Genomic DNA, 23132 nt, shown 5'->3' with positions numbered 1-23132 from the left:
GGACAAAGCAGCTCAAACAATAAAAGTTCAATGGACTTTTTATCATCTACACGCCGAGAAGATTTATAAAAAACATCATGTTTATCATGGGATTCGTAAGGAAACTTTCTTTTAGTATAATACTTTACATAATCGACATTGCAGTTGAAAGTACGTCGAGCTTAATCAGCAAAGAAACCAAGATTTTAACATTACGGCAAATGATTGTTTCAAATGAAACGATATATGTAGGAGGTGTTGGCGATATTGTGTCTTATCATAGAGAAAACATGACGGAAAAGGCATTTGCCAATATTAATTCCAACGTTTGGTTACTGTTATATGATGAGAAAAATGAAGCAATTATACAGTGTAACCAAAATAATATAAACGTGAGCCACTGTTCGAAACTGGATATAAATTTGCAGATGACTGGAATCGAAAGCAGCGATATGTTAGTCGATATACGATACCTTCCGACCTACAGTATGCTCTATGTCAAAGAAGTAAACACAAGTATAGTAGTAATCGGTGCTAATTCTGCAAAAGTACTCAACACATCGTATGGAATTTTCTCTTTGAACTTGACAGATTTTACCTTGTTCCAAACAGAATCAGATGAAAAAGGACCAATGAATATTGAACGTAATAATACCAGAAATTATACTCTTGCATTCAAATCGTCTTTTTATCATGCACCACACTTTTACTTCTTTTTTCAAGTGCAAGCAAATAATCATACTGAATCTTCAAGGATAGGCAAACTTTGTCTGAAGTACGCAAACGATTTCAATAAAACTGATTTTTACCATTCCTATGAAGATATGAATATTTCGTGTACATATGATGGAAATATTTTAACAAGTATTGAAAATATAATAGATGAGGGTGAATTTGTTTTTTTTCTTTTCCTTCATAACAATTATAGTTTCATCTGTCAACATTCGTGGGCTGATATAGCAAAAGATTATAATGAATCCAGGAGGTTGCAATTAATGTGCAGAAACGAAGGTTCTGTAAAAAAAAATGGCGAATATTTCAAAGAAGACACTGAGCTAGATACCTCTACATTGTGTTTCGAAAATGGTAGTTGCAATAAGGGTGATGTAAGTAGCCATATAGTATAAATCTGTAAATTACATATACATAAATTAAGGTTGATCCCTACATATATATAGCCATTTTTTTTTACCATTGACTTTTTCTAAAATTTGCTTACATGGACATATACTATGCAATGGCCTCTATATAAAAAATATTGAAAAAATCATGTCACCAGAATCGTTTTCATGGTCACTAAAGTTGAAACATCACATGAATGAATAAACACATACCTGAAGTTAAATGTTTGGATTTTTTTCAAGTTTTTAAAAATATCTTGGATGGTTTGTTCTTCATTCAAAAATGAATACAATGTAAATGAACACAAATAAGGCAGATTTATACATATTTATCAAACCCGGCAGCAATTTCGTCAGCACTGTAAATTTCTATTTTTTTTTTTAAATTTCCAAAATATTGTAGAAATTTGATGAATCAGGGGTATGGCAAAGAACGTCTAGTCATTTTTCTGAAAAAAAAGTTTATCGGAAGGGTACCAAGACCTTGTTGTTGAATATTACTTATCAACTTCTTTTTTTACTATGTTTGGTTTTCATGCCATTGTGTGCTTCTTTGTTACATGTTTGCTTGTTTTTATAGATTTTAGCACAATGTTGACTGCTGTACCCTCATTTTGACATTCTTACCTTTTATGTCTGTTTGTTTTGTTCACACATTGTTTTCAAAATAATGGCATTTGATATGACTGTTCTACAAGTGAGGTTTTCAAAATAATGGCATTTGATATGACGGTCCTGCAAGTGAGAGGTTTTAGCTAGCTATAAAACCAGGTTTAATCCACCATTTTCTACATAAGAAAATGCCTGCACCAAATTGGGATATGACAGTCGTAATCCATTCGTTTTATGTGTTGAGCTTTTCATTTGGCCGTTTGATAAGGGACTTTCCGTGTTTAATTTCCTCGGAGTGCAGTATTTTTGTGATTTTTGCGCTAACAATACGAATAGAAAAAGTTGAGCTTCATTTTTAGAATGGCATTTACAATGTGGAATTAAAGTCTTGTATGATATTATGTATGCTTTATTTCATCAACTTTCACTAACATTGCTTGCCTGTGGTTTTCTACATCAGTTGATTAACTTTTCTGACCAATGTACCAGTTTGGTTCGATAAAACTGATTGCAATTGGATCACACTGAATTTTGAATAATCTGCATATGTGCAATTTCAAGCTATTTTCATTACAGTTCTGTATAAGAACTATATTGTGATTTACATTGTATCATGGTAATAAATGTAATAAAGTTTTGGAGTAAGTTCGTAACATGTGCATTCTGAGTTTGAAACACCATGTTTGATTACAGGTTTGTAAAGAACTACAAGGCGACTTTTGTAAATTAAAATATTATCATACTCTAGTCGGTGGAAAGGGAATCGAAAATATGAAAAGCGTCTACAACATCAACAACACAATTACAGCTATGGATATACTTCAAACCAGCAATTACTCAGATTTATATTTTGGAACAATAGATGGTGAACTTGGCAGGGTATGTACTGAAGTATCTTTTATTTAAAAAGGCGGAATAAGGTAAACAACTAGCTAACAAACTTCTTTCATCGCTTTTATGTCCATTCAAAGTTAAAAGAAGAAACTAACTACCATAAAGTCGCAGTTTATTGGAAAATCAAAGTATCTAACTTTTCCTGTTTACAAAAAAATACTTCAAATATTCAGAAGATATAATCTTAAATATGTCAGTAATAATGTATCTGATATTTACAAATTTTCTGCCGACCTTAAACGGATGAAATACCAGTTTTCCACCAAACTATTTGATTCTTAAGTTACATTCTTTAATCTCTTTTATATTTGCATCAGGAAAGTATTTGACTTAATTACGTGTTTATGTTCTTCTACCTAGTGTTTTTACAATCGTGAAGGACATGCTATTCAATACTGTGACATATTTTTTAAGGAAATCGGTATTGACCATTTTTTGGAGAGTCTTGAATTATTTGCAGGTACAATTTATCTGCGTTTCTTAAATGGTCAGTTTGAGGTCTGCTGATAGTTATGATAGCTGTACTCTGTACTCAACACTATCATATCACATACTCCTATTCCCCCTTTTTATCATAAGAAGCTTTCTATAAATCTGGGAGTAAATATATCAATTGTATTCGTCATAATTGCATTAGAATTGTAAAACTAATAAAGAGCATAAACTAGAAGATGTGATTTTTCCAAAACAAATTTTCCTTTTTTAGACGGTCATGTTCCTTTGGCTCTATCGTACGGTGTTTATATATCCCAACTCGTTCGGTATGCCCGTGTGTTTAGTGATGTCGGAGATTTTAGGAACCTAGACTCCGTGTTGGAGGCTGTACCTTGACCTATAATGATATACTTTTATAAATTATGACTTGGATGGAGAGTTGTCTCATTGGCACTCGTATCACATTTATTTATTGTCAGACATTTTTAATACCAACTTCACATTCATTATCTTTTACTTCGTTTCAAGATCAAATTACCGTCTGGTGGTTGGTTCCCCGATCGAAACTATATGTGCCCTTATGAGAATCTGATTTTTTCTGATAATGTTTCGAATGACAGTTTATTGGTTAACTTTATACGGAATGAAATTGAGAAAAGAAATGTCCATATACCAGTTCAAGTAATTTACAGTTTAGACAAACTTATTTTCTCACTTCCCTTAGCCGAGAGTTTTCTCAAGAAATTCAAGAATCTAATACTTTTTAAAAAAAAGAACCATTACAAGTATCAGATTAATGTCATACACATTTGAGACTTTTAAAAATGCAACGTCGCAAGTAAGGAATATATGAAAAAGGTAAGGAAGCTAATACTTGATTTTATTTGGGGGGAAAATAGGAAAATAAGGGTAGTTGAAATAAATTGGAAATAAACAGGCTCGATCCTTTATTTCTTTAAAAATTCAAGATTTGCTATTCCATTCCCCAATCCCCCCTTTAATCATACGTTTGCCCCCAAATATACGAATGCAATATAAATGTATAAAATTATTGTAATAGTAAATAAGATGTAATGAAAATATGGATATTGTCTTGTTATTAAAAATATACTAGTCAACAATAGAAAAAAAAAGAAAATCACAAAAATTCAGAACTCCGAGGAAAGTTCAAAACAGACAGTCCCTTATCAAATAGGAAAATCAAATGATAAAACACATCAAACAAATGGACACTAACTGTCATATAGCCTAGCTTGGTACAGGCGTTTTAAAAAGTAGAAAATGGTGGATTGAACCCAGTTAAATAGCGCTTAACCTCTCACATGTATTACAGTCCTATCAAATACAAAGTAAAATTTGTCAGTATTTTTTATTTTTCTGTTTGAAGTTTCTGTATTAGTTTATTACTGTTTTCAAGGTCAAAAAGCATCTGTTAAGTTTTTTTACTAAACAAAAATACGAATCAAATATGAAGATAATCGTGAATGTTACTTTTCCGTCCGGTTAGCGAGTTTGCCGTGAATCAATGAAGCATTTAAATTGTTTGATGTTAATAATTGGGCTACTGCATCAGGTTAGCAATTTGCCTTTAATAAAATACAGAATCTGACGAAACGTTATTCCCAAATGAGAGCGAGCAAGCAGGGATGACAAACGCTGACGCCGCAAATCATTTTCATGTGGCAAGAATAACAATATCAAGACTGCTGATTCGTCTTAGGCAAACTGGCTCAACAAATGAAAGACCCCATAGTAGCAGACCCCATGAGACGTCACATCGACAAAATCGCGCGACACGTCTGCACAACCGTAAATTAAATGCGAAAAGTACGGCTCGAGAAATATCTGGTCGTCACAACATCAGAATTTCGGGTCATACAATTCGTCGAAGGCTCAGAGCGCATGGAATGCATTCAAGACCTATCCTGAAAGGGCTGCTCATTTATAAACAGCGTCATAGGGCTGCAAGACTTAATTGGGCCCGTGCAAGACGCCGTTAGAAGCATATCTTTTTTACCGATATGTCCTGCTTAGTTCTTCATTTTAGTGATGGATGAATGAGAGTATACTGTAGGTGAGGTGAACGTCTTTTTAGACCCGTGTGTCATGGAAACGGAAAGATTTTGAGGCGGAACTGTGATGATATTTGTTGCAATATGTTACAACGAACGCACAAAGATAAAAAAAAAAACATTGATGGTAACTTGCATTGAACGGTTTGAGATATCGAGATGAAGTTTTTGGCTCTATTATTCAGCCTTTTATTCGACAACGCGGTTTCAACCATATTTTCCAACATGATAACGCTAAATGTCATGTGGCAAGGATTTTTTCGGAGTTTTTGAACAAAACCACATACGAGCTCTCTCGTGGCCAGCATTATCACCGAATCTTTCTCCTTTAGAACTTTTAAAAGGATCAACTTGGAAGACGTGTTTGGGAAAGGCACAATCCATCGGAAAAGCTACAAGATTTGAGTTTAGCTCTCATACAGGAGTAGAACAATACCCCACAAGCCAACATTATGACTTTGATTGGATCTATGTGTCTTGAAGCTGTGGTTGCTGTTAGAGGCAGTCTTACTCGCTATTAAATCCCGCAAACTGAACTTCCGGATAATAACTTCGTTCCGTACGTGTTCGGTCCAGGCACTGACTGTAATGATTTTATTTGTAACTGTGTCGTGCATGTCATCCTTTTTGGTTTTTTGTAAACGTTTGATTGTTTTGAGATTGTAATACAGTGATGACTGCTACAACCATATTTTGAATATTTTACCGATTATGTCTGTTTTGTTCACGCATCGTTGTAAACATAACGGAATTTAATGCGATAGGCATACAAGTGAGAGCTATAAAACAAGGTTTAATCCACTATTTTCAAAATTTAAAAATACCAAGTCAGGAATGACAGTTGTTGTCCTTCGTTTGATGTATTTATCATTTGATTTTGTCGTTTGATTAGTGACTTTCAATTTAGAATTTTTCTAGGAGTTCAGTATTTTTGTGAACTTTCTTTTTTTCAATACCATATATGAACGATTTTAACTAGCAAATGCAGTCCTCATCACGCTGTTCCTACGACCCGAATATATTCATTATGCTCATTCTCATTGCCATATACAATTTATAAAAGCTCTCCAGCTTTTATGTGTCTGTTTGTATTTTGAACCTCTTGTCCTTTATCTCCAACGACTTAATCATACTTGACACATCTGTGTCGGTTGGATTGGTCGATCCGACATATATTGTCTGGATCATGATTCGTTACTATCAGATCTTTCTCCGCCTCTACCTCTGTCCTTACCCTTATGTAGATTTTGGTAGCATGACTGCATTGTTTCTGAGAAACTCTACGTATAAATGAGAAATAGAAGGAATGATACAGTATTTATATGCAACACGATGTTGACGTTATTACTGGAAGCGTAGTAAGATCGTGGTATGATCACAGTATGGTCATTGAAAGAGCGTGCTAAAATCGTAGTAAAAGCGTGGTAAGATCGTTTTGCAATCGGATAAATCGTCGTATGGTTGTAGTGAGGACGTGATGAGTGTAGGAAGATTGTGGTAATCGTAGTAAGGTCGTGAAATAAGCGTGATGATAACCTGGTATAATCGTAGCGGGATCGTTGTAGAAGCGTAATGAAGATGTGATTGAAACGAAAATTTACATTTTTCATGCCCCTCATACTGCGAGCTCAGCACGATATGAATTAGTTTAGATCGCGGTGAGCGTGGTGCGATCGTGGTCTAGTGTGACTGGGGCTTAATATCTTTTTTTAATGATTCCAAATCAAAACATATATTTTAATGTATTTAATAAAAAGAAAAAATCTCAAATGCATCTGCGGTTAAGGAGTCAACAATTGTTTTTCGAAACTAATAAAAATTGACAATTCATTTCGACATTGTAAAAAATGTATACATGTAAAAACAATTGTAAAAATAATGTTGAGTTGTAAGTTCATCATTAGATGTGGACATAAATCATGGTGTAGGTGACACCCCTCCCTCATTTGATAAGGACTCACATGAATGGGAAAATGACGAGGTGTTGCTTTACTTCCCTCATATATTGAACATAAATGTCGAAAATTAAATAATGTTTACATACGTTTACATGTTTAGATCTAATTTGGATTAAACTGCTTGTTTATTATAACTTCACCAACAGTATTATTCTATGAAGAAAGACCTTACTATCCTTCTGTTCAAATTGAAACTGATAAATCACAAGGATTTTTACATTTGATATATTATACATTGTTCATATTATACGTTATACACTTATTAAATTAAACTCCACTGCAAACAGTTTGAAGTGGTGTTGTAAATTTTGAGTATTATATAAAATTGAGAATGGAAATGGGGAAAGTGCCAAAGAGACAACAACCCGACCATAGAAAAAAACAACAGCAAAAGGTCACCAACAGGTCTTCAATGTAGCGAGAAATTCCCGCACCCGGAGGCGTCCTTCAACTGGCCCCTAAACAAATATATACTAGTTCAGTGATAATGAACGCCATACTAATTTCCAAATTGTACACAAGAAACTAAAATAAAATAATACAAGACTAACAGAGGTTCCTGACTTGGGACAGGCGCAAAAATGCGGCGGGGTTAAACATGTTTGTGAGATCTCAATTCTCCCCCTATATATACCTCTAGCCAATATATAAAAGTAAACGCATAACAATACGCACATTAAAATTCAGTTCAAGAGAAGTCCGAGTCTGATGTCAGAAGATGTAACCAAAGAAAATAAACCAAATGACAATAATACATAAATAACAACAGACTACTAGCAGTTAACTGACATGCCAGCTCCAGACTTCAATTAAACTGACTGAAAGATTATGATTTCATCCTTCCCGTTAGGGGTTTAGTATCATACCATCATAACATATATGAGAAAAACATAACCCGTGTCATGCCAACAACTGCTTTTTTAATAAATGTGTTGAGTTCCGATGCAAAGACCTTATAAGTGAATCAATATTAACGCCAAAATATGCAATCTTTAATGATCTGACAACAGTATCGTAACTATATCCCTTCTTAATAAGTCTATTCAAAGGTTTTGTTAGTTTTTTAGGTGAATACTGACACCGTTGTGCTTTATAAAGAATATTTCCATAAAAAAATTGGATGTGAAATACCTGTAATAATTTTTCAGTAATACATAAATTTCTCTCGTTAAAATCTAAAACATTGTTACATACACGAGCGGATCGTACAAGTAAGATGGTGACAAGGGAACGTCACCATCTCAAAATGGATAATTATCGATAGGAAATGAAAAATCATCTCTTTTATCATAAATTTTAGTATTCAGCTTTCCGTTAGTGATATAGATATCAAGATCGAGGAAAGCGCAGTGGTCATTGTTAGTATTAGCTTTATTTAAAGTAAGTTCAACAGGATAAATTTCGTTAATATACATACTGAAGTCGTCATTATTGAGAGCCAAAATATCATCCAAATATCTAAAAGTATTATTAAATTTGTTTATCAGATGTTGTTTCGATGGGTCTTTGCTTATTTTTGTCATAAATTGTAACTCATAGCAATACAAAAACAGGTCCGCAATTAGTGGTGCACAGTTAGTCCCCATTGGAATTCCGATAATCTGACGATATACGGAATCCCCAAAGCGAACAAAAATGTTATCTAGTAAAAATTCAAGGGCATATATAGTATCAAAACATGTCCAATTGACATAGTTTTTTTGTTTATTGCTACTAAAAAATGACCTAAAAGAGTTTGAACATATATATTCACATTCTGACTTTTTAAATGCCCATTTAAGTAGGTGTGTGTATTTTTCTTAATGAGAATGTGAGGCAATGTGGTATACAGGGTAGAAAAATCAAAACTTTGAACAGAATTAAAATCACCAATATAAGCATGCAATTTATCAAGTACTTCCAACGAGTTCTTGACACTCCAAAAGTATTTAATTCCACTATTTTCGAAGGCCTTCTTTGAACAATTTATTATCAGGTTTTTAATTGTACCAAGTGTGCTGGTAAGAAGAATAGACAATTTAGTAGTGGAACAATGGCTTGAAGACGAAATAAATCTATATTTGTAAGGTGTTATGTGTAGCTTCGGAATCCAGTACATAGTTGGGACTTTCATTGTATTTTGCTCTGCTTGTAAAGCGGTAGCTAAAATATTATGTATGTTACAGATGTCGTTTTCTGAAAATGGAGTCAGTTGGAATGTTGGTGAATTGGTGATTTCTTTTTTCAGAACCTCAATGTAAAATGTACGTCAAACAATAATAATATTATTAGCAGCTATACATTTATATACATACTATCCATTGTAAATCCGTATTGTAAAAATATACTTTTTATTTTTTTGGTCTTTTGGAAAATGTTTTTGTGCTGACCCCTCTACCAAGATTTGTTTTGCATGTACACGTATATAAGATGTGGGTTTTATCCAACATAAACATAGGTTGAAACCTTCTTTTCCATTTAGACTTGTTTTAGTTTTTTTTCGTTTGGATTTGCATTATATTTGGCTTCGGGTTTATATAATCCGTATTTTCTATTTCCAATTTCCAAATTCAAGGGACTATCCTAATTGGAGGTAAATTATATGGCCATACAAATACCGTTTCGATTCCTAACACCACCGAAGAGAGTGACATTAATTGTCGAAATCCGTATATAGTGTACCTTATCTTTGCGGTATACTATCTTTTCTGCAAGTTTATTGTGTTCAGTTTGGTATCAAATTAATAATTAAGATCCATTTCGTTACATCTGGTGATCCGTCTATTTGGTAATCGCCAAGCCAGTCAGTAGGGTTGAAGAACACTCGTTGTACGACCTACTAGTCAAATGCAGTTCTTTTTTAAATATACTTATTCACTTTTTGGTCGTTTGGAAAATGTTGTTTGTGCTGTATTTAGACCCCAATATAAAAAAAAATGTTTGCATACACACGTATAAAAATTGCGATTTTATCCAACGCCATCAAAGGTTTGAACGTTGATTTCAATTTTGACTTGTTCATATTAAACATTGTACATAATATATAAGCATATTATACATTGTTCATAGAATACATTGTGTATGTTATTTTTTCATTTCTTTGAAAACATATGATAAAAATGACGTACTCGCTAATTCGAGTTACATGTAGTTTATTGCTGTTTTTAAATTGATTAGCTTAAGTTTTTTTAAGAGTCCCGGGGAAAAACAAACTAAAGATAAAGAACATCTATTCTGCAATATATGTGTTTTATTTTAACCACACTTAAAAAGTGTAACAATAGAATAGAATAACAATAAGCCATAATAATTTGAACAATTTCATACTTAGGACTGCTATATGAAATTGTGTTGCAATCCTCAAAAATTTTATTTAACTTATTAACCGGTAACGAACAGAGTTTTGTTAACAGATAATGTCTGCCGTTGTTTTTTGAAATAGAAATTAGGTCCAAAATATTGGTATGATTGGCCCGAAATTTTCTTTGATTGCGATTTGTTCTACGACCGTGAGAACTTTTTTAAACGAACAGTTTTAGAAACTATATCCAAAATGTTAACGGAATTGGTTCTAGATATATTACCAATTCCCATGATATTATAATTTAGACCGAGAGGGTAAACTATCTGTAATATTTTAATCAAATTTAATTCAATTATTTTCCGTGATCGTACAAACTTTGAATGCGATTCACCAGGCTTCTTATTTACTACTTCTAAAGGTTGAACTGCTAAATATTTAAAAAGATGGTTGTGCTTCTTAAGGTGTTGGTAAGTGATACTTTTGAATTTATTGGGTCTTTTAAAACGATACAGATGTTCTTGAGTGCGTTTAGATAAATATCGTCCAGTTTCTCCTACGTACTGAATACCACACCCCGGTTTGTTTCATGTGAGTAAATAAATAATACTGTTTGTTTTTCAAGTTATATCAGTTTCAAAATTTAAAGAAAATGTGCGACCATTAAACGTGGACCTTACCGTATTGTTGGTGGAAAGACGGGGACATGTAAGTCATTTTTTGGCATGACACTTATCGATAGAAGGGTAACCACGATTTTTATTGTTAAAAATGTTAGCGATGGTAGTATTTTTAGATAACCGATTTTGAAGATTGAGACGTGTAGATACCCTTTGAACAAGTTTAGTATTTAGTAATTTTCCATTTCTAAGCTTCATAATTGTTTTGTTAGTGAATTATATAATAAAGGAGCAAAGATTGGCGTCCAGAATATGAACCAGCATACAATAATTTAAGTTATATAAAATGGATAAATTTGTTCGGCTAAAAATGTCAAATGCTATCAGTATTAATTACCCGAAAAAGATAGGGTATATCAGGGTAGGACTGATGGCTGACTAAAGAGTAGAATGGGGCTGAATATTGAAATACTGCTTTTTGATAAATATTCCTCAAGTAATGAACTAGAGCAATTCTCACTCGGACACACACTCCATAATCTAGTATATTATAAGAGCATAAACCTGAAGCACGGGGAGGCACTCTACTGCCTCCACACGGCACTAAAGACAAACTCTGTAAAAATAAAATTGAGAATGGAAATGGCCAGAATAGAACTTCTCATACATGTACTTTTCATTTTAAAATAAAGTATATGAATCAGTGATGTGAGTGTTGGATGATGCCGTTAAATAGTTTTGTTTAAAAAAAAACCATCATGAACTACTGACTTAAAAAGTCACTTTTTGTGACGGTTCATTATTTAATGATTTAAGTTTGGATGTAACGGGTCTTCTGTCGTTATTGTGTTATCAGCGCCCATAGACATAAGTTAGTCATGTGACCGTAATGTCATCAACGTTTTTTCATGGTTTGGCAAGGTTTAAAATGTAATTTAGAATTAAATTATAAGAAATGACTTTAGTCTATATATACATTAATATATGTATTTTTTTACATAAATTTCTATTGATACATTTTAAAATAGATGTTACTATGGGTAATATGTATTTCCATGGTAACTATTGAAGTCATCCAACTATTAACGATGGTAATTTAGAGTAAGCTTATGCTTAAATATATTTTTTTTATCAGTTATAGAACAATTCAGTACACTTAAGCTCTAAAACTGCAATATTCTGCATATAATAACTCCGTTTTCAAGGAAAAAATCGGTGACCCGCTTCGCACATTTTTACATTAAAAAAAGCAAAATGATCAGTTTTGGCTGAAACAGTCATATATGGTCAGATTTGGTTGATGCTGTCAAATATGGTCAGTTTTGATTGATGCAGACACATATTTTTGTTACATGAGTCAGTCTGAGGTATGAAAACTACTAATGTTTGTTCAATTTCCAATATTGCAGTTATTTATATATACTACAGTAAAAAAAAATATAACTGAAGTACTGTGCAACTATATAGACTCACATAAAAAAAAAAGCAAATATGGTCAGTTTTGGTTGATGCGGTCAAAAGATTTTATTATACAACTCAGTCTGAAGTATGCAAACTACTGATATTTGTTTACGATTCAATACTTTGAATAAAAAGAGGACATGCTGGCACTATAAATTCATGCGAACAAAATTTTGAGGTCATTGTTTTCCAATATTGCTATAACTTGTATATATTACAGTCCCTCTTGACCTAAAATTATAACTGAATTACTGTACAGCTATATAGATTTGCAGAAAGAAAGAGCAAATACGGTCAGTTAAGATTGATGCGGTCAAAAAAATTTATTACACGACTCAGTCTGAAGTATGAAAACTACTGATATTTGTTTACGATTCAATACTTTGAATAAAAAGAGGATATGCTGGCACTATACATTCCTGCGAACAAAATTATGAGGTCATTGTTTTCCAATATTGCTATAACTTGTATACATGTATAAATACAGTCCCTCTTGACCTAAAATTATAACTGAATTACTGTACAGCTATATAGATTTGCAGAACGAAAGAGCAAATAAGGTCAGTTTAGATTGATGCGGTCAAAAGATTTTATTACACGACTCAGTCTGAAGTATGAAAACTACTGATATTTGTTTACGATTCAGTACTTTGAATAAAAAGAGGACATGCTGGCACTATAAATTCATGCGTACAAAATTTTGAGGTCATTGTTTTCCAATATTGCTATAACTTGTATATATTACAGTCCCTCTTGACCTAAAATTATAACTATATTACTGTACAGTACCCTTTTTATGGACGATCAATGCATTTGAATGAGGACAATAAATTTTAGTTTGACCCCCCCCCCCCCGCCTTTTTTTTAGACTGCTGGATCCGTCCATGGTGGTTTGGGCCGGAATAACGTATTACATTAAGGTCAGATAATTTTGTTATGTAAAACGAGTCATCCTGACTCCCCGAATGACAAATGTAAAAGAAATGAAATAATAATGCCCCCCCCCAATATTAACGGCTTAAATTATGTTCAAAAAATGAAAAAAAAACAAATAATTTATGTAAAACATCAACAAAAGAAAATCACTAAATAACAGGCTCCTGACTTGGAACAGTCACATACATGCAGAATATGGCAGGGTTAAAACCGGCAAAATAGCAAAACTCTTTATAATATTAATTGCTATTTTGCCGAAGCCTTTATATTTAGACAAAGAGTTCTTAAATTTAAACCAAATCAATTCTAGCCGTAGAATTTATAAATCAATTTTAGCTGCAAGATTTATAAATCAATTCTAGCCGTAGAATTTATAAATCAATTTTAGCTGCAAGATTTATAAATCAATTCTAGCCGTAGAATTTATAAATCAATTCTAGCCGTAGAATTTATAAATCAATTATGGCCGTAGAATTTGTAATCAATTCTAACCGCAGAACTATTCTAGAAGTAGAACTGACCAAAGATTTGGTCAGTTCTAGGTAGAACTGTCTAAAACTGTTCTAGGGTAGAACTGTCAGGATCAGTTCTAGGTAGAACTGTCCAAATCAGTTCTAGGTAGAACTGACCAAATCAGTTCTAGCTAGAACCGTTCTAACCTAGAACTGACAAAAAGGTGTCAGGCTGACAGTTCTACGTACTGTCCTAGAACAGTTATCCTGGCAGATTCTGACAGATTTAATGAGAAGTTAGGAGTGATCTCCACTGTAGTTCAGGTCCTGATGAAAAAGTTTACACATCCAGATAGAAGTGTTTCAGTGCCAGTTTTCATGTTTTTCGAGGCAGAAATGTATGTGGAATGATACTATACAGGTTTAAAGAGCTCAAAAATTGTTCATACTAGACAGTGGTCAATTCATCTAAAATTTCACTGTTTCACGCCGTGAAATAATTGCACAAGGACAATGCATAACAATGGAAAAAACCCATTCAACTACTTTTACATGGCGAAAAAGAAAGTCGAATCGTGAAGTCTGTGAGCAATATTTTTTTAATCTGAGCATGCAAATTGAAGATTATGTTATATATTTTACAATAAACATATTCGCAAAACAAATACATTTATTTTGAGAGTCCCAGACACTAAATTAGTGGACAGTTTTCCCAATAATTCCACGTGTTTTCAAGTAGTAGCCCACAATGCATTGTAACTAACACTGGACACTTTTAATTTGCAAAACACTCATTTGCAAATCCGCCGCCGCCTCAAACAAGAGCTACAATATCATGTATATAACCAAAATGTGCGGAATTACATGGGATTCAATAATTTCATTGGTTGTATACTGTCACTTTCATATTTATTTTGCAATTTGAATTATAAAAACATGGGATTTATAAAAACATGGGATTTTCAATATCCCATGGGACAGGGCAAAATCCCATGGGATTTACCATTATCCCATGGGATTTTGGTAAAATCCCATGGGATTTTTTTTGTCCCATGGGATTATTGTAGTCCCATGGGATATTTGTTGTCCCATGGGACAAAAAAAATCCCATGGGATTTTTATTATCCCATGGGATTTTTTAATATCCCATGGGACAAATTAAAATCCTATGGGATTCTAATTGTAAATATATAGATATAAACAGTAATGTGTATGTTACAATGTGTTCTATTTGGTAGTAAATTATTATAAGATGAATCTTTTTAATTGAATATCTTTTTTTCTTGGGAAATTTTAATTTAGCATATTGTTCTTTAACTGTTCAAAACTCAACTTTTAAACAACAAAGCAGATAATGTAAGTATCAATATATGTTTGTTCATGAATTATAGAATACTTTCTTGAAACACAATTATTTGCCATTTGAAATCAATAAAAACTCTATTGTTAGGCTTAACATACTAGTAGCTATTTAAGTAAATCTATTTTTTTCACAATATCCCTCAACACAAAACATTAATAGTTTCTTATCATCCAGCATTGTTTGATGGTATAGTCCACTTTTTGGACATTCAGCACAAAACTTTGACATTATTGTGGTTTCAATATTTTTTTGAATTTAAAAGAACTTCAAATCATTGACAGAGTGATGAAAATAATAACTGATCCAACTTTTGTCTTTGAATTTATTCTGGTCTTGTTTCTATGTTTTCTCCATGTATTCTAGGTGGCGAATTTCAATCCTTCTGAAAAAGTACCAATAAAATCTAAAGTAATGGATTATACAAAATTGTTTTCATACATGTAGCAATAATATGATTTTCAATAAAAATAGCTATGCGGTATGGATTTTACTGATTGTTAAAGGTTGTCTAGTGTCATCAGTTGCTAACGGCCTACATCCTTTTGTCTCTGATGATCTCTGATGGAGGGTTGTCAAATTAGCAATATACCACATCTTCCTATTCTAATACCATATACCAATCAATTAATTTATTCTTCTTTATAACATTTGGGTATTTTACCAAGTTATATACATAACATATATATATACTGTAAATTCGGAATTAATGCGAGTTGTTTTTTTTGGCGAAAAATGCAACAGAGTTGTAAATGCAATAATTTAAACTCGCATTATGAAATATTTTATATGGATTAAACAGGATTTTTCTCAAAAGCGTAAAATTTAAAATCGCATTTAAGTCTAAAATGACAGAATCGCAATAATAAATGCACGCAATAATTTATGAATTTACAGTATAAAAATCAATGTTGAAACTTTAGACAACTATAATAACATTCCATTATTCACAAGAATTTGCAATTTATTATACAAAATGCAGACAACAGAAACAATATTTCTTTAAGCTTTTGAAGTTCAGACAGATTTCAATTTGTGTTTTATTTCAATGGAAAAATACCTTGAACTCTTTGAACATATTGGAAATTATAACATTGATACAAAAAAAATATGTATGTTTTATCCTTATTTTTTGTGTTGTTGGCTTGCTGTCTCATTTTAATATACATTTAAACATACATCAATAATCTTCTTTATTAAAAGTAAAAATGGGATATTTTTGATTTTGATATCCCAAAACATTATAGTTCTATCAAATAACTTATTACCAAGTTCAAAAACACCAATGTGTTTGATATTAATTTTAAGACATGTATAAATGTTCCAGACCATATCAGTATTCAGATCTTACTTTTACGGTCCAGAACTTACAGTCCCACCATATGTGTACAGTCAGACCATATAAGTATACTTGTACTGTCTGGTATCAGCTCGACCAAACCTGTGTTTTTATTTTAACTGCAATAAAACATTTTGTATTAATCTATTAAAGATTTCAGTTATGTTGATCTGTACTGTACATTTGTTTGTAATAAACTTGACCAACTTCTTAAAATTGGGCAGACTGTATGCATACAGTCCAAATACTTGTATGTTCTGGAACATAAACATGATTAATAAGCATTTGGCAGGATGTCATGCTAAAATCCCATTAATATTAGTACTAAATTTTGAGTATATACATGTAAATCCACCAGTTACTTACTGAAATTCATGGTGAACACTCACCAAAAACTTACAATTTAGAGGAAAGACTGGAAAGATGAATGCACTAACACTATCAAAACAGAGCATAAAACTTACCGAAGAACAAGATGTTTTACATTTATCCAGGAGCAGGATAATTGAAAAGGTTTTTTTTCTTTCTCTGCTGTCCATCATATAACCTTTGAATTCATTCATGCAAAATATGAAAATCTGCAAAGGTAACTTATCCACATTTTGAATTTTGAACTGCATACTTGTCCTTTTCATCTTGCTGACAACCTAAACATAAAAAAATGATAAAAACATAATTCTAGATTGACTTTGTGTTTTTATTTTTGTTGGTACATGTACAAACAATTTTCCCAACTTTAAAACGAAAACATCATCACCCAAGAGGAGGTCATACTAACCTCCGAAATATTTAAACAAACCGAAATTATTACTTAAGATTGATTAAGATCTTGTCGTAAATTAATGGCATAGATACTCTTATTTTTGAAAACTTGATGTCTATTGCATACTTATATTCCTTTGTACGTGAGTATGCATATTAAGATGGACTCCATGGACTTTAATGTAAGCATGATTAATTTTACAGTCACTGACAGTTTTTCAGCTCTATGTGTACATTTTGAGAGAATCTTGCAATACTGTATATTCTGATATTCAGAACTTATTGTGAGGTTTTTATTAATACAACTGAAAGCTGTATCTCGTTTTCATTTCTGATACATATTTATGAGCTGAAGACCAGTGCTGAATTTTTCTCACTGCATTGAAGACCCATATATATAGGTGACCTTCGGCCGTTGTCTGCTCTTTGATTGGGTTGTTGTCTCTTTGTCAAATTCCCAGTTTCCACTTCCCATTTTATATCATGTATGCTGATTTTTCTTAAATTACAATATTCAATCATGCAATTTTGTCCATTATTGAAAATACAATAAGCAAAAATAAATGCACAAAAAATTTAACATTTTTATATATGTAAAAGACTTTTTTTTAAATTCAAAACAGTTGACTACACTATTAATTTCCTTGTTTGATTTCATATTTTTAAAGCCTTTATAGCTAGCTAGATGGTATGCCGAGGGGGGGGGATCCAGCCATTTTAAAAAGGGGGGGTTCCAAACCCAAGACAAAGGGGACGGTCCTATATTCATTTGATTTGTTTTATTGTCTCATACAAGAATATATATGGTTTGAGGGTGGGGATCAGGGATCCTGAAATTTTTTCACCTAACCACTGGATGACAGGGGATCTCAACCATTTAAAAGTTTCTCAAACATGTGGGGGTGGGGGTGAACCCCATGGACTCTCCCTTTTTTCCTTTGATTTGTTTTATTGTTCTATACAAGAATATATAAATATGGTTTAGGGGTGGGGATCTTGACCGTTTACAAGTTTTCAAACTAGAGGGGGTGGGACTTCACTTTTATTTTATTTCATTATTAATTTTATTGTCCCCGACAAGAATATATATGGTTTAGGGATGGGGATCTGGATCGTTCACAAGATAATAGCACATTCTCAAATTGAACAGGGTGGGGTAACCCCCAAAGACCTCCTTTTAATTTCAATTGATTTGTTTTATCGTCCCATTCAAGAATATATATGGTTTAGGGATGGGGATCTGGACCATTTACAAGGTAATAGCATATTCTCAAATTGAAAGGGGTGGGGATTACCTCCCATGGACTCACCCTCCCTTCTTTCTTCCCCACGAAATACCTTTTAATAAGCCCCAATGCACAGATAGTTCACAGTATTTTCCCTTGATTTACACTAAAGAATATACACTATACAGGTGTAATTTTATTTTTAAAAGATAATACAACTGAAGACTACCATGACCACAGTGGTGGATCCAGAATTTTTTATAAGTGGGGCCCACCGACTGCCTAAGGGGGGCCTGCTCCTGCCATGACTCAGTGATTCCATATATAATCAACTAATTCTTTTCCCAAACAGGGGGCCCTGAACTCCTGATCCCCTTTTTTTTTCCTCATTTCAATCACCCTGATATAAATTTAGTTTTAACACTTACAATAGGAATGGTTTGAATTCCCCAATAATTCTTATATACCATTAATATCAACATATTTCATTTTTGATAAATGAAAGGCAAAAGTTTTCTATGGGTAGAAATGGATAGTGGGAAGCTTTCAGATTCACACCATGCCGGTGGCTGTGTTCAAAGTGCTGGGTTTTTATGACCCTCCGGGTCGTTGTTTACGGACTAACTATTTAGGCCAGTGGTGGATAATAGTGTGCGTGCATTAATCTTCTATACCTTCTTAATCAATATATTCAAACACTGACGGCAAGTGGTGTAATGATGTATCAATGTCTTTTTGAAATCACCGTGCTATTTACATGTGGGATCGAGAATGCAGGGGAAGGAAACTTGTCAATTATGTTTTTTCTAAGCCAAATAAAATGGGCCGCCGTAAAATTAACCTTGGGTAATAACAGTGCATGTAAGGCTCGTCTCGGAGGGGTGTCTTTTTTTTCTGTCTTCTTTTTTTAGTTATATTTTTAATAACTTACACTTTCTTTCCATTATTCTCTTTCTTTCACTATTCTTTATTCCTTTTTTCTTTGTCCTTTGTTCTCTATTCTGTTAATTCACATCCATACCCTCTTATGTGTATGTGGACTTACTGTAGTTTATTTTGTAGTTCTGGCAGAGATATTAGATACAATATATATGTCTCTGGTTCTGGTATAATGCGATAAGTCAATTTCTTTTTCATGCAGTGTCATGAAATATAATGGTTTTATGCATATATCAGCCAAGATTGTGGGCAACATTTTAATAAACAATTCAACACTATACACGTTATGTGAATTTTATTAAAATCGATGAAGAACATGAACTTGGCAGCTAGTGCCCCTTAAACAGGTAAAGTTCAATTAACAAATTCTGATCTACTGGCATTCAACACCAAATTACTTACTTGCTGTATATTGATAAATGTGATTGTATAATGCCAATACCTCAACATCGAGAATACGTGAGGTGTTGGTCGCTACGTTTGAGAGACAGAGAAAAACATCCAGGTAAAAAGTGTAGAATTTTGTTTTTGAAAATTTGAGTTGTAAATTTTCCTAAAAAGTACTTAATTCCGTTCATCTAGTTGTAAATATTCCTAAAAAAAGTACTTATTTCCGTTCATTTATTATGGGGATAAACTTAACTGAACAAGAAAAGTATTGGTAAACAGACAGAAAGTCCGACGTTGAATTATTTATTTTACAATTAATTGTTTAAATATATTAGAGAATGTTTTAGGCGAATTTTCTTTAATTACAGATAAATGTATTTTAGGTTCAGGAAATGATTTATTCTTCGGGTACGCGTACGTCTAAACAACCGGCCGCTCCACAAAGTGCACTCAGGACCCATTACCGTAATCATATCTGCACACATGATGGATGTTTATATTCGTTATACGCTTCTTATTTTAGAGTAAAATTTTGGAAGAAGTTGAAATCGCTGAGGCGGATCCAGCCATTTTAAAAGGGGGGTCCTTACCCAGGACAAAAAAGGGGGGGTCAACTACATGTCCCCATTCAAATGCATTGATCGGCCAAAAAAGGGGGTTCTTACCCCTCGGAACCCCCCTCCCCCCTCTGGCTCCGCGCCTGAATCGAACTTAGATAGATATGTTAATTCTTATAAAATAATGAGGGCACGTGTCACTGATTACACAACTACTGAGCCATGAATTATCCAATCAACAAATTTGATTGGATTATCTTTATTGTTTTTTAGGAATTGTATTGTTTAGTTCAGTTAACATGAATTTGCATATAGAAAAAATAAAATGTATATCTCATTCGATGTGCTTTTTCAGTTTATTTTTCATGATGACGGGTAAATTAATTTGTTGTGTTTTGCAGTTCACGAATAAAGAAAATTATTTTATAGTTGCGTTTTTTCTGTAACAAGTTCGATTTTTGTTTTTCAGTGTGATTCTTTTCTCCCTCTCTCTCTCTCTAAATCAAGTTTTTAAACAAACACAATGTTGACTGAATATCAAATTTTATTACATTTGTATATCTTTATTCTCAACAAACCATTATACAAGAGAAGACAATTATGTACAATATTCAGTTTAACCTTAACGGAAATCTGTGCACGAAGACTTAGTCGTGGTTTGAACGGATTTCGTGTCAATAAACTGTCTTCGAAATAGTCTTTCTTTGTTAATGCTTGTGTCATTTTGGTCTTTTGTGGATAGTTGTCTCATTAGCAATCATACCACATCTTCTTTTTTTATAATTTCTCGCTACTACAATCTAACTTACATATTTTCTAGAAATAAGTATACCCAAAATATCATAATTTTCAAAAAACGGAGACGAAAACGGAGACAACTTCATTTTCAGAAATTATTTTCGCATTGAAATTCGTTTCAGGCTTGTGAAACTGGACAAAACGACTTTAATTAGAGAAAAAAAAACTTGATAAAAACGGATTTCTTAAAATATTCGTATAGCTCAAAAATAAAATTCCTGGACAAGTTCGATAAAAATGAGAAATAACATCTAACTACATGTATATGAGTTTGATTGTTTGAAAAGTACGGCTTTTACCGTTAAGAACGGATTCCATATACAAAACTTTAATTAATATAAATTCTTTTAAAGTATGAACATTTATTTCCCTTTTCAAACTCGCGCAAAGAATTAATTACTGGTCCAGTACATGATAATAAAATTAAGAATAAAACTTTAAAATTTATGGAACGAAATTTTAATAAAAGACGAAAATCTTAAAACATCGTGATATTCATTCTAAACGTCACAATATTACTTCCCGCATGGTCACACTTTTATTATTATATGTGGGGGTTTTAAGGACGGCTTTCCTACTGGAAATTGCGCCCTACATGTTCCTAATGTTGTTTTTTGACAAAACAAAAAAAAAAAGAATGTACTTAATGTTTGTTTTTTTTTTCTTTTGTTGTGAGTTTTAAAAGGACCTAAAGTGTGTCGCTCATTTTTTTTTTTAAAACAGATGTTACTAACTTGCTTTTGAAATATTCGACTTAAGTTTCGATCAGTTGCCCCAGCCAGTGGTCCCGTGAGAATCGTGTATACGCACTATCTCACGGAGGTACTAACCATGGTAGTGTAGGTTAGTTGCAAACTGGAACCAGACATTGACCTGTTCTCTGTCTGATGATCAGTCAGGCAGAGGACACGCCACCGTCCAGACCCCGAAATACAAAAAACTGTTTCATGATATACCCCCCAAAAATGCCAAATTGTATATATACATGTATATATATATATATATAAAAAGAAAAATATGTTAACTTATTTCTATAATAAAATACTGGACTTTATATGCTTCTATATTAATATACTAGGATGCTCAAGGATTCCAGTTTGAATTGTACTTGCTTGTTTTTCCAGTAAGTACATGCGATGTACTTGTGCTGACGCCATTGTTAAACAAGCTACATACACGACAATCTGGTTAAATATTTTACATAATTTCATACCCTGTATATCACGACTACCATGTCAGGGGGTGACCACTGGTTGGCACCGCTAATCTACTTGTCTATATGTTGTGTCGATGACTTATCATGAATTATAATGAAAAAAGGTGTAATAAATTGAGCAGCTTAAATATGAAAATGAATGAAATGAAAATTAACTATGTAGTGCTACGTAAGTAGTGAATTCTTAATCGAGGTCGAGTTGAAAGTTTGAAGATATATAGGGAAGGTAGCTATTCTGGTGTTTTGATGTAGATGAATATAGCATGATAAAAAGTCTTTAACTATTAAAAGTATTCATTAACAAATTTAACAATTTTTATCCTGGGGCAGAAAATAAATTCTCCCTAATATAGGTAGACCCCTATTTTTTTATTTGAATTATATGTAAAAGGTAAAACAAAATACAGCATTTGATTTTAGTTCATATAAAAACTAAAATATCTTATATAAAAAAAATAAAAAAATGTTACGTATTGTTGACATAATGTAGTCTTTTGGTACTCAACACATATTCATAAATGGGTGCAAAATTATAACCTTTTAGTAGATTTTTAAGTGAAAAATCAGTAACGTTTGATTTTTTTAGTTTTTCAAATAATATTTTTCTTTCTAAATTGAATAATTTACAATTTAACATATAATGCTCTACACTTTCGATCTGGTTACAGTTTATAGTTTATTTCAATAGTTTATTTCAAACCAAAAGCAATACAGCTTATAGGTAT

The 23132-nt window shown here is 32.5% G+C and overlaps 1 protein-coding gene and 1 long non-coding RNA gene across 2 annotated transcripts in view; one reads left to right on the top strand and one right to left on the bottom strand.

Moving 5' to 3' along the window:
- The first annotated feature begins 220 nt into the window (after window positions 1-220).
- Window positions 221-23132, top strand: part of LOC134701032 (plexin-B-like) — a 55354-nt gene continuing 32442 nt past the window's right edge. The window contains exons 1-2 of the mRNA XM_063562175.1: window positions 221-1085; window positions 2406-2591. Coding sequence (XP_063418245.1) covers window positions 270-1085; window positions 2406-2591 — 1002 coding nt within the window. The 5' untranslated portion in view covers window positions 221-269. The remainder of the gene's footprint in view (window positions 1086-2405; window positions 2592-23132) is intronic.
- On the bottom strand, window positions 15206-19277 carry LOC134701065 (uncharacterized). Its single transcript, XR_010104027.1, has 3 exons — window positions 19182-19277; window positions 16984-17166; window positions 15206-15565 (listed from the first exon to the last, which is right to left on the bottom strand). It is a non-coding gene; the product is annotated as an uncharacterized LOC134701065 (long non-coding RNA).

Source organism: Mytilus trossulus, unplaced genomic scaffold, assembly GCF_036588685.1.
Source record: "Mytilus trossulus isolate FHL-02 unplaced genomic scaffold, PNRI_Mtr1.1.1.hap1 h1tg000211l__unscaffolded, whole genome shotgun sequence".
Lineage (NCBI taxonomy): Eukaryota > Metazoa > Mollusca > Bivalvia > Mytilida > Mytilidae > Mytilus > Mytilus trossulus.
Note: the sequence above shows the minus strand (reverse complement) of the source record. Positions and strands in the feature narration are given on the sequence as shown.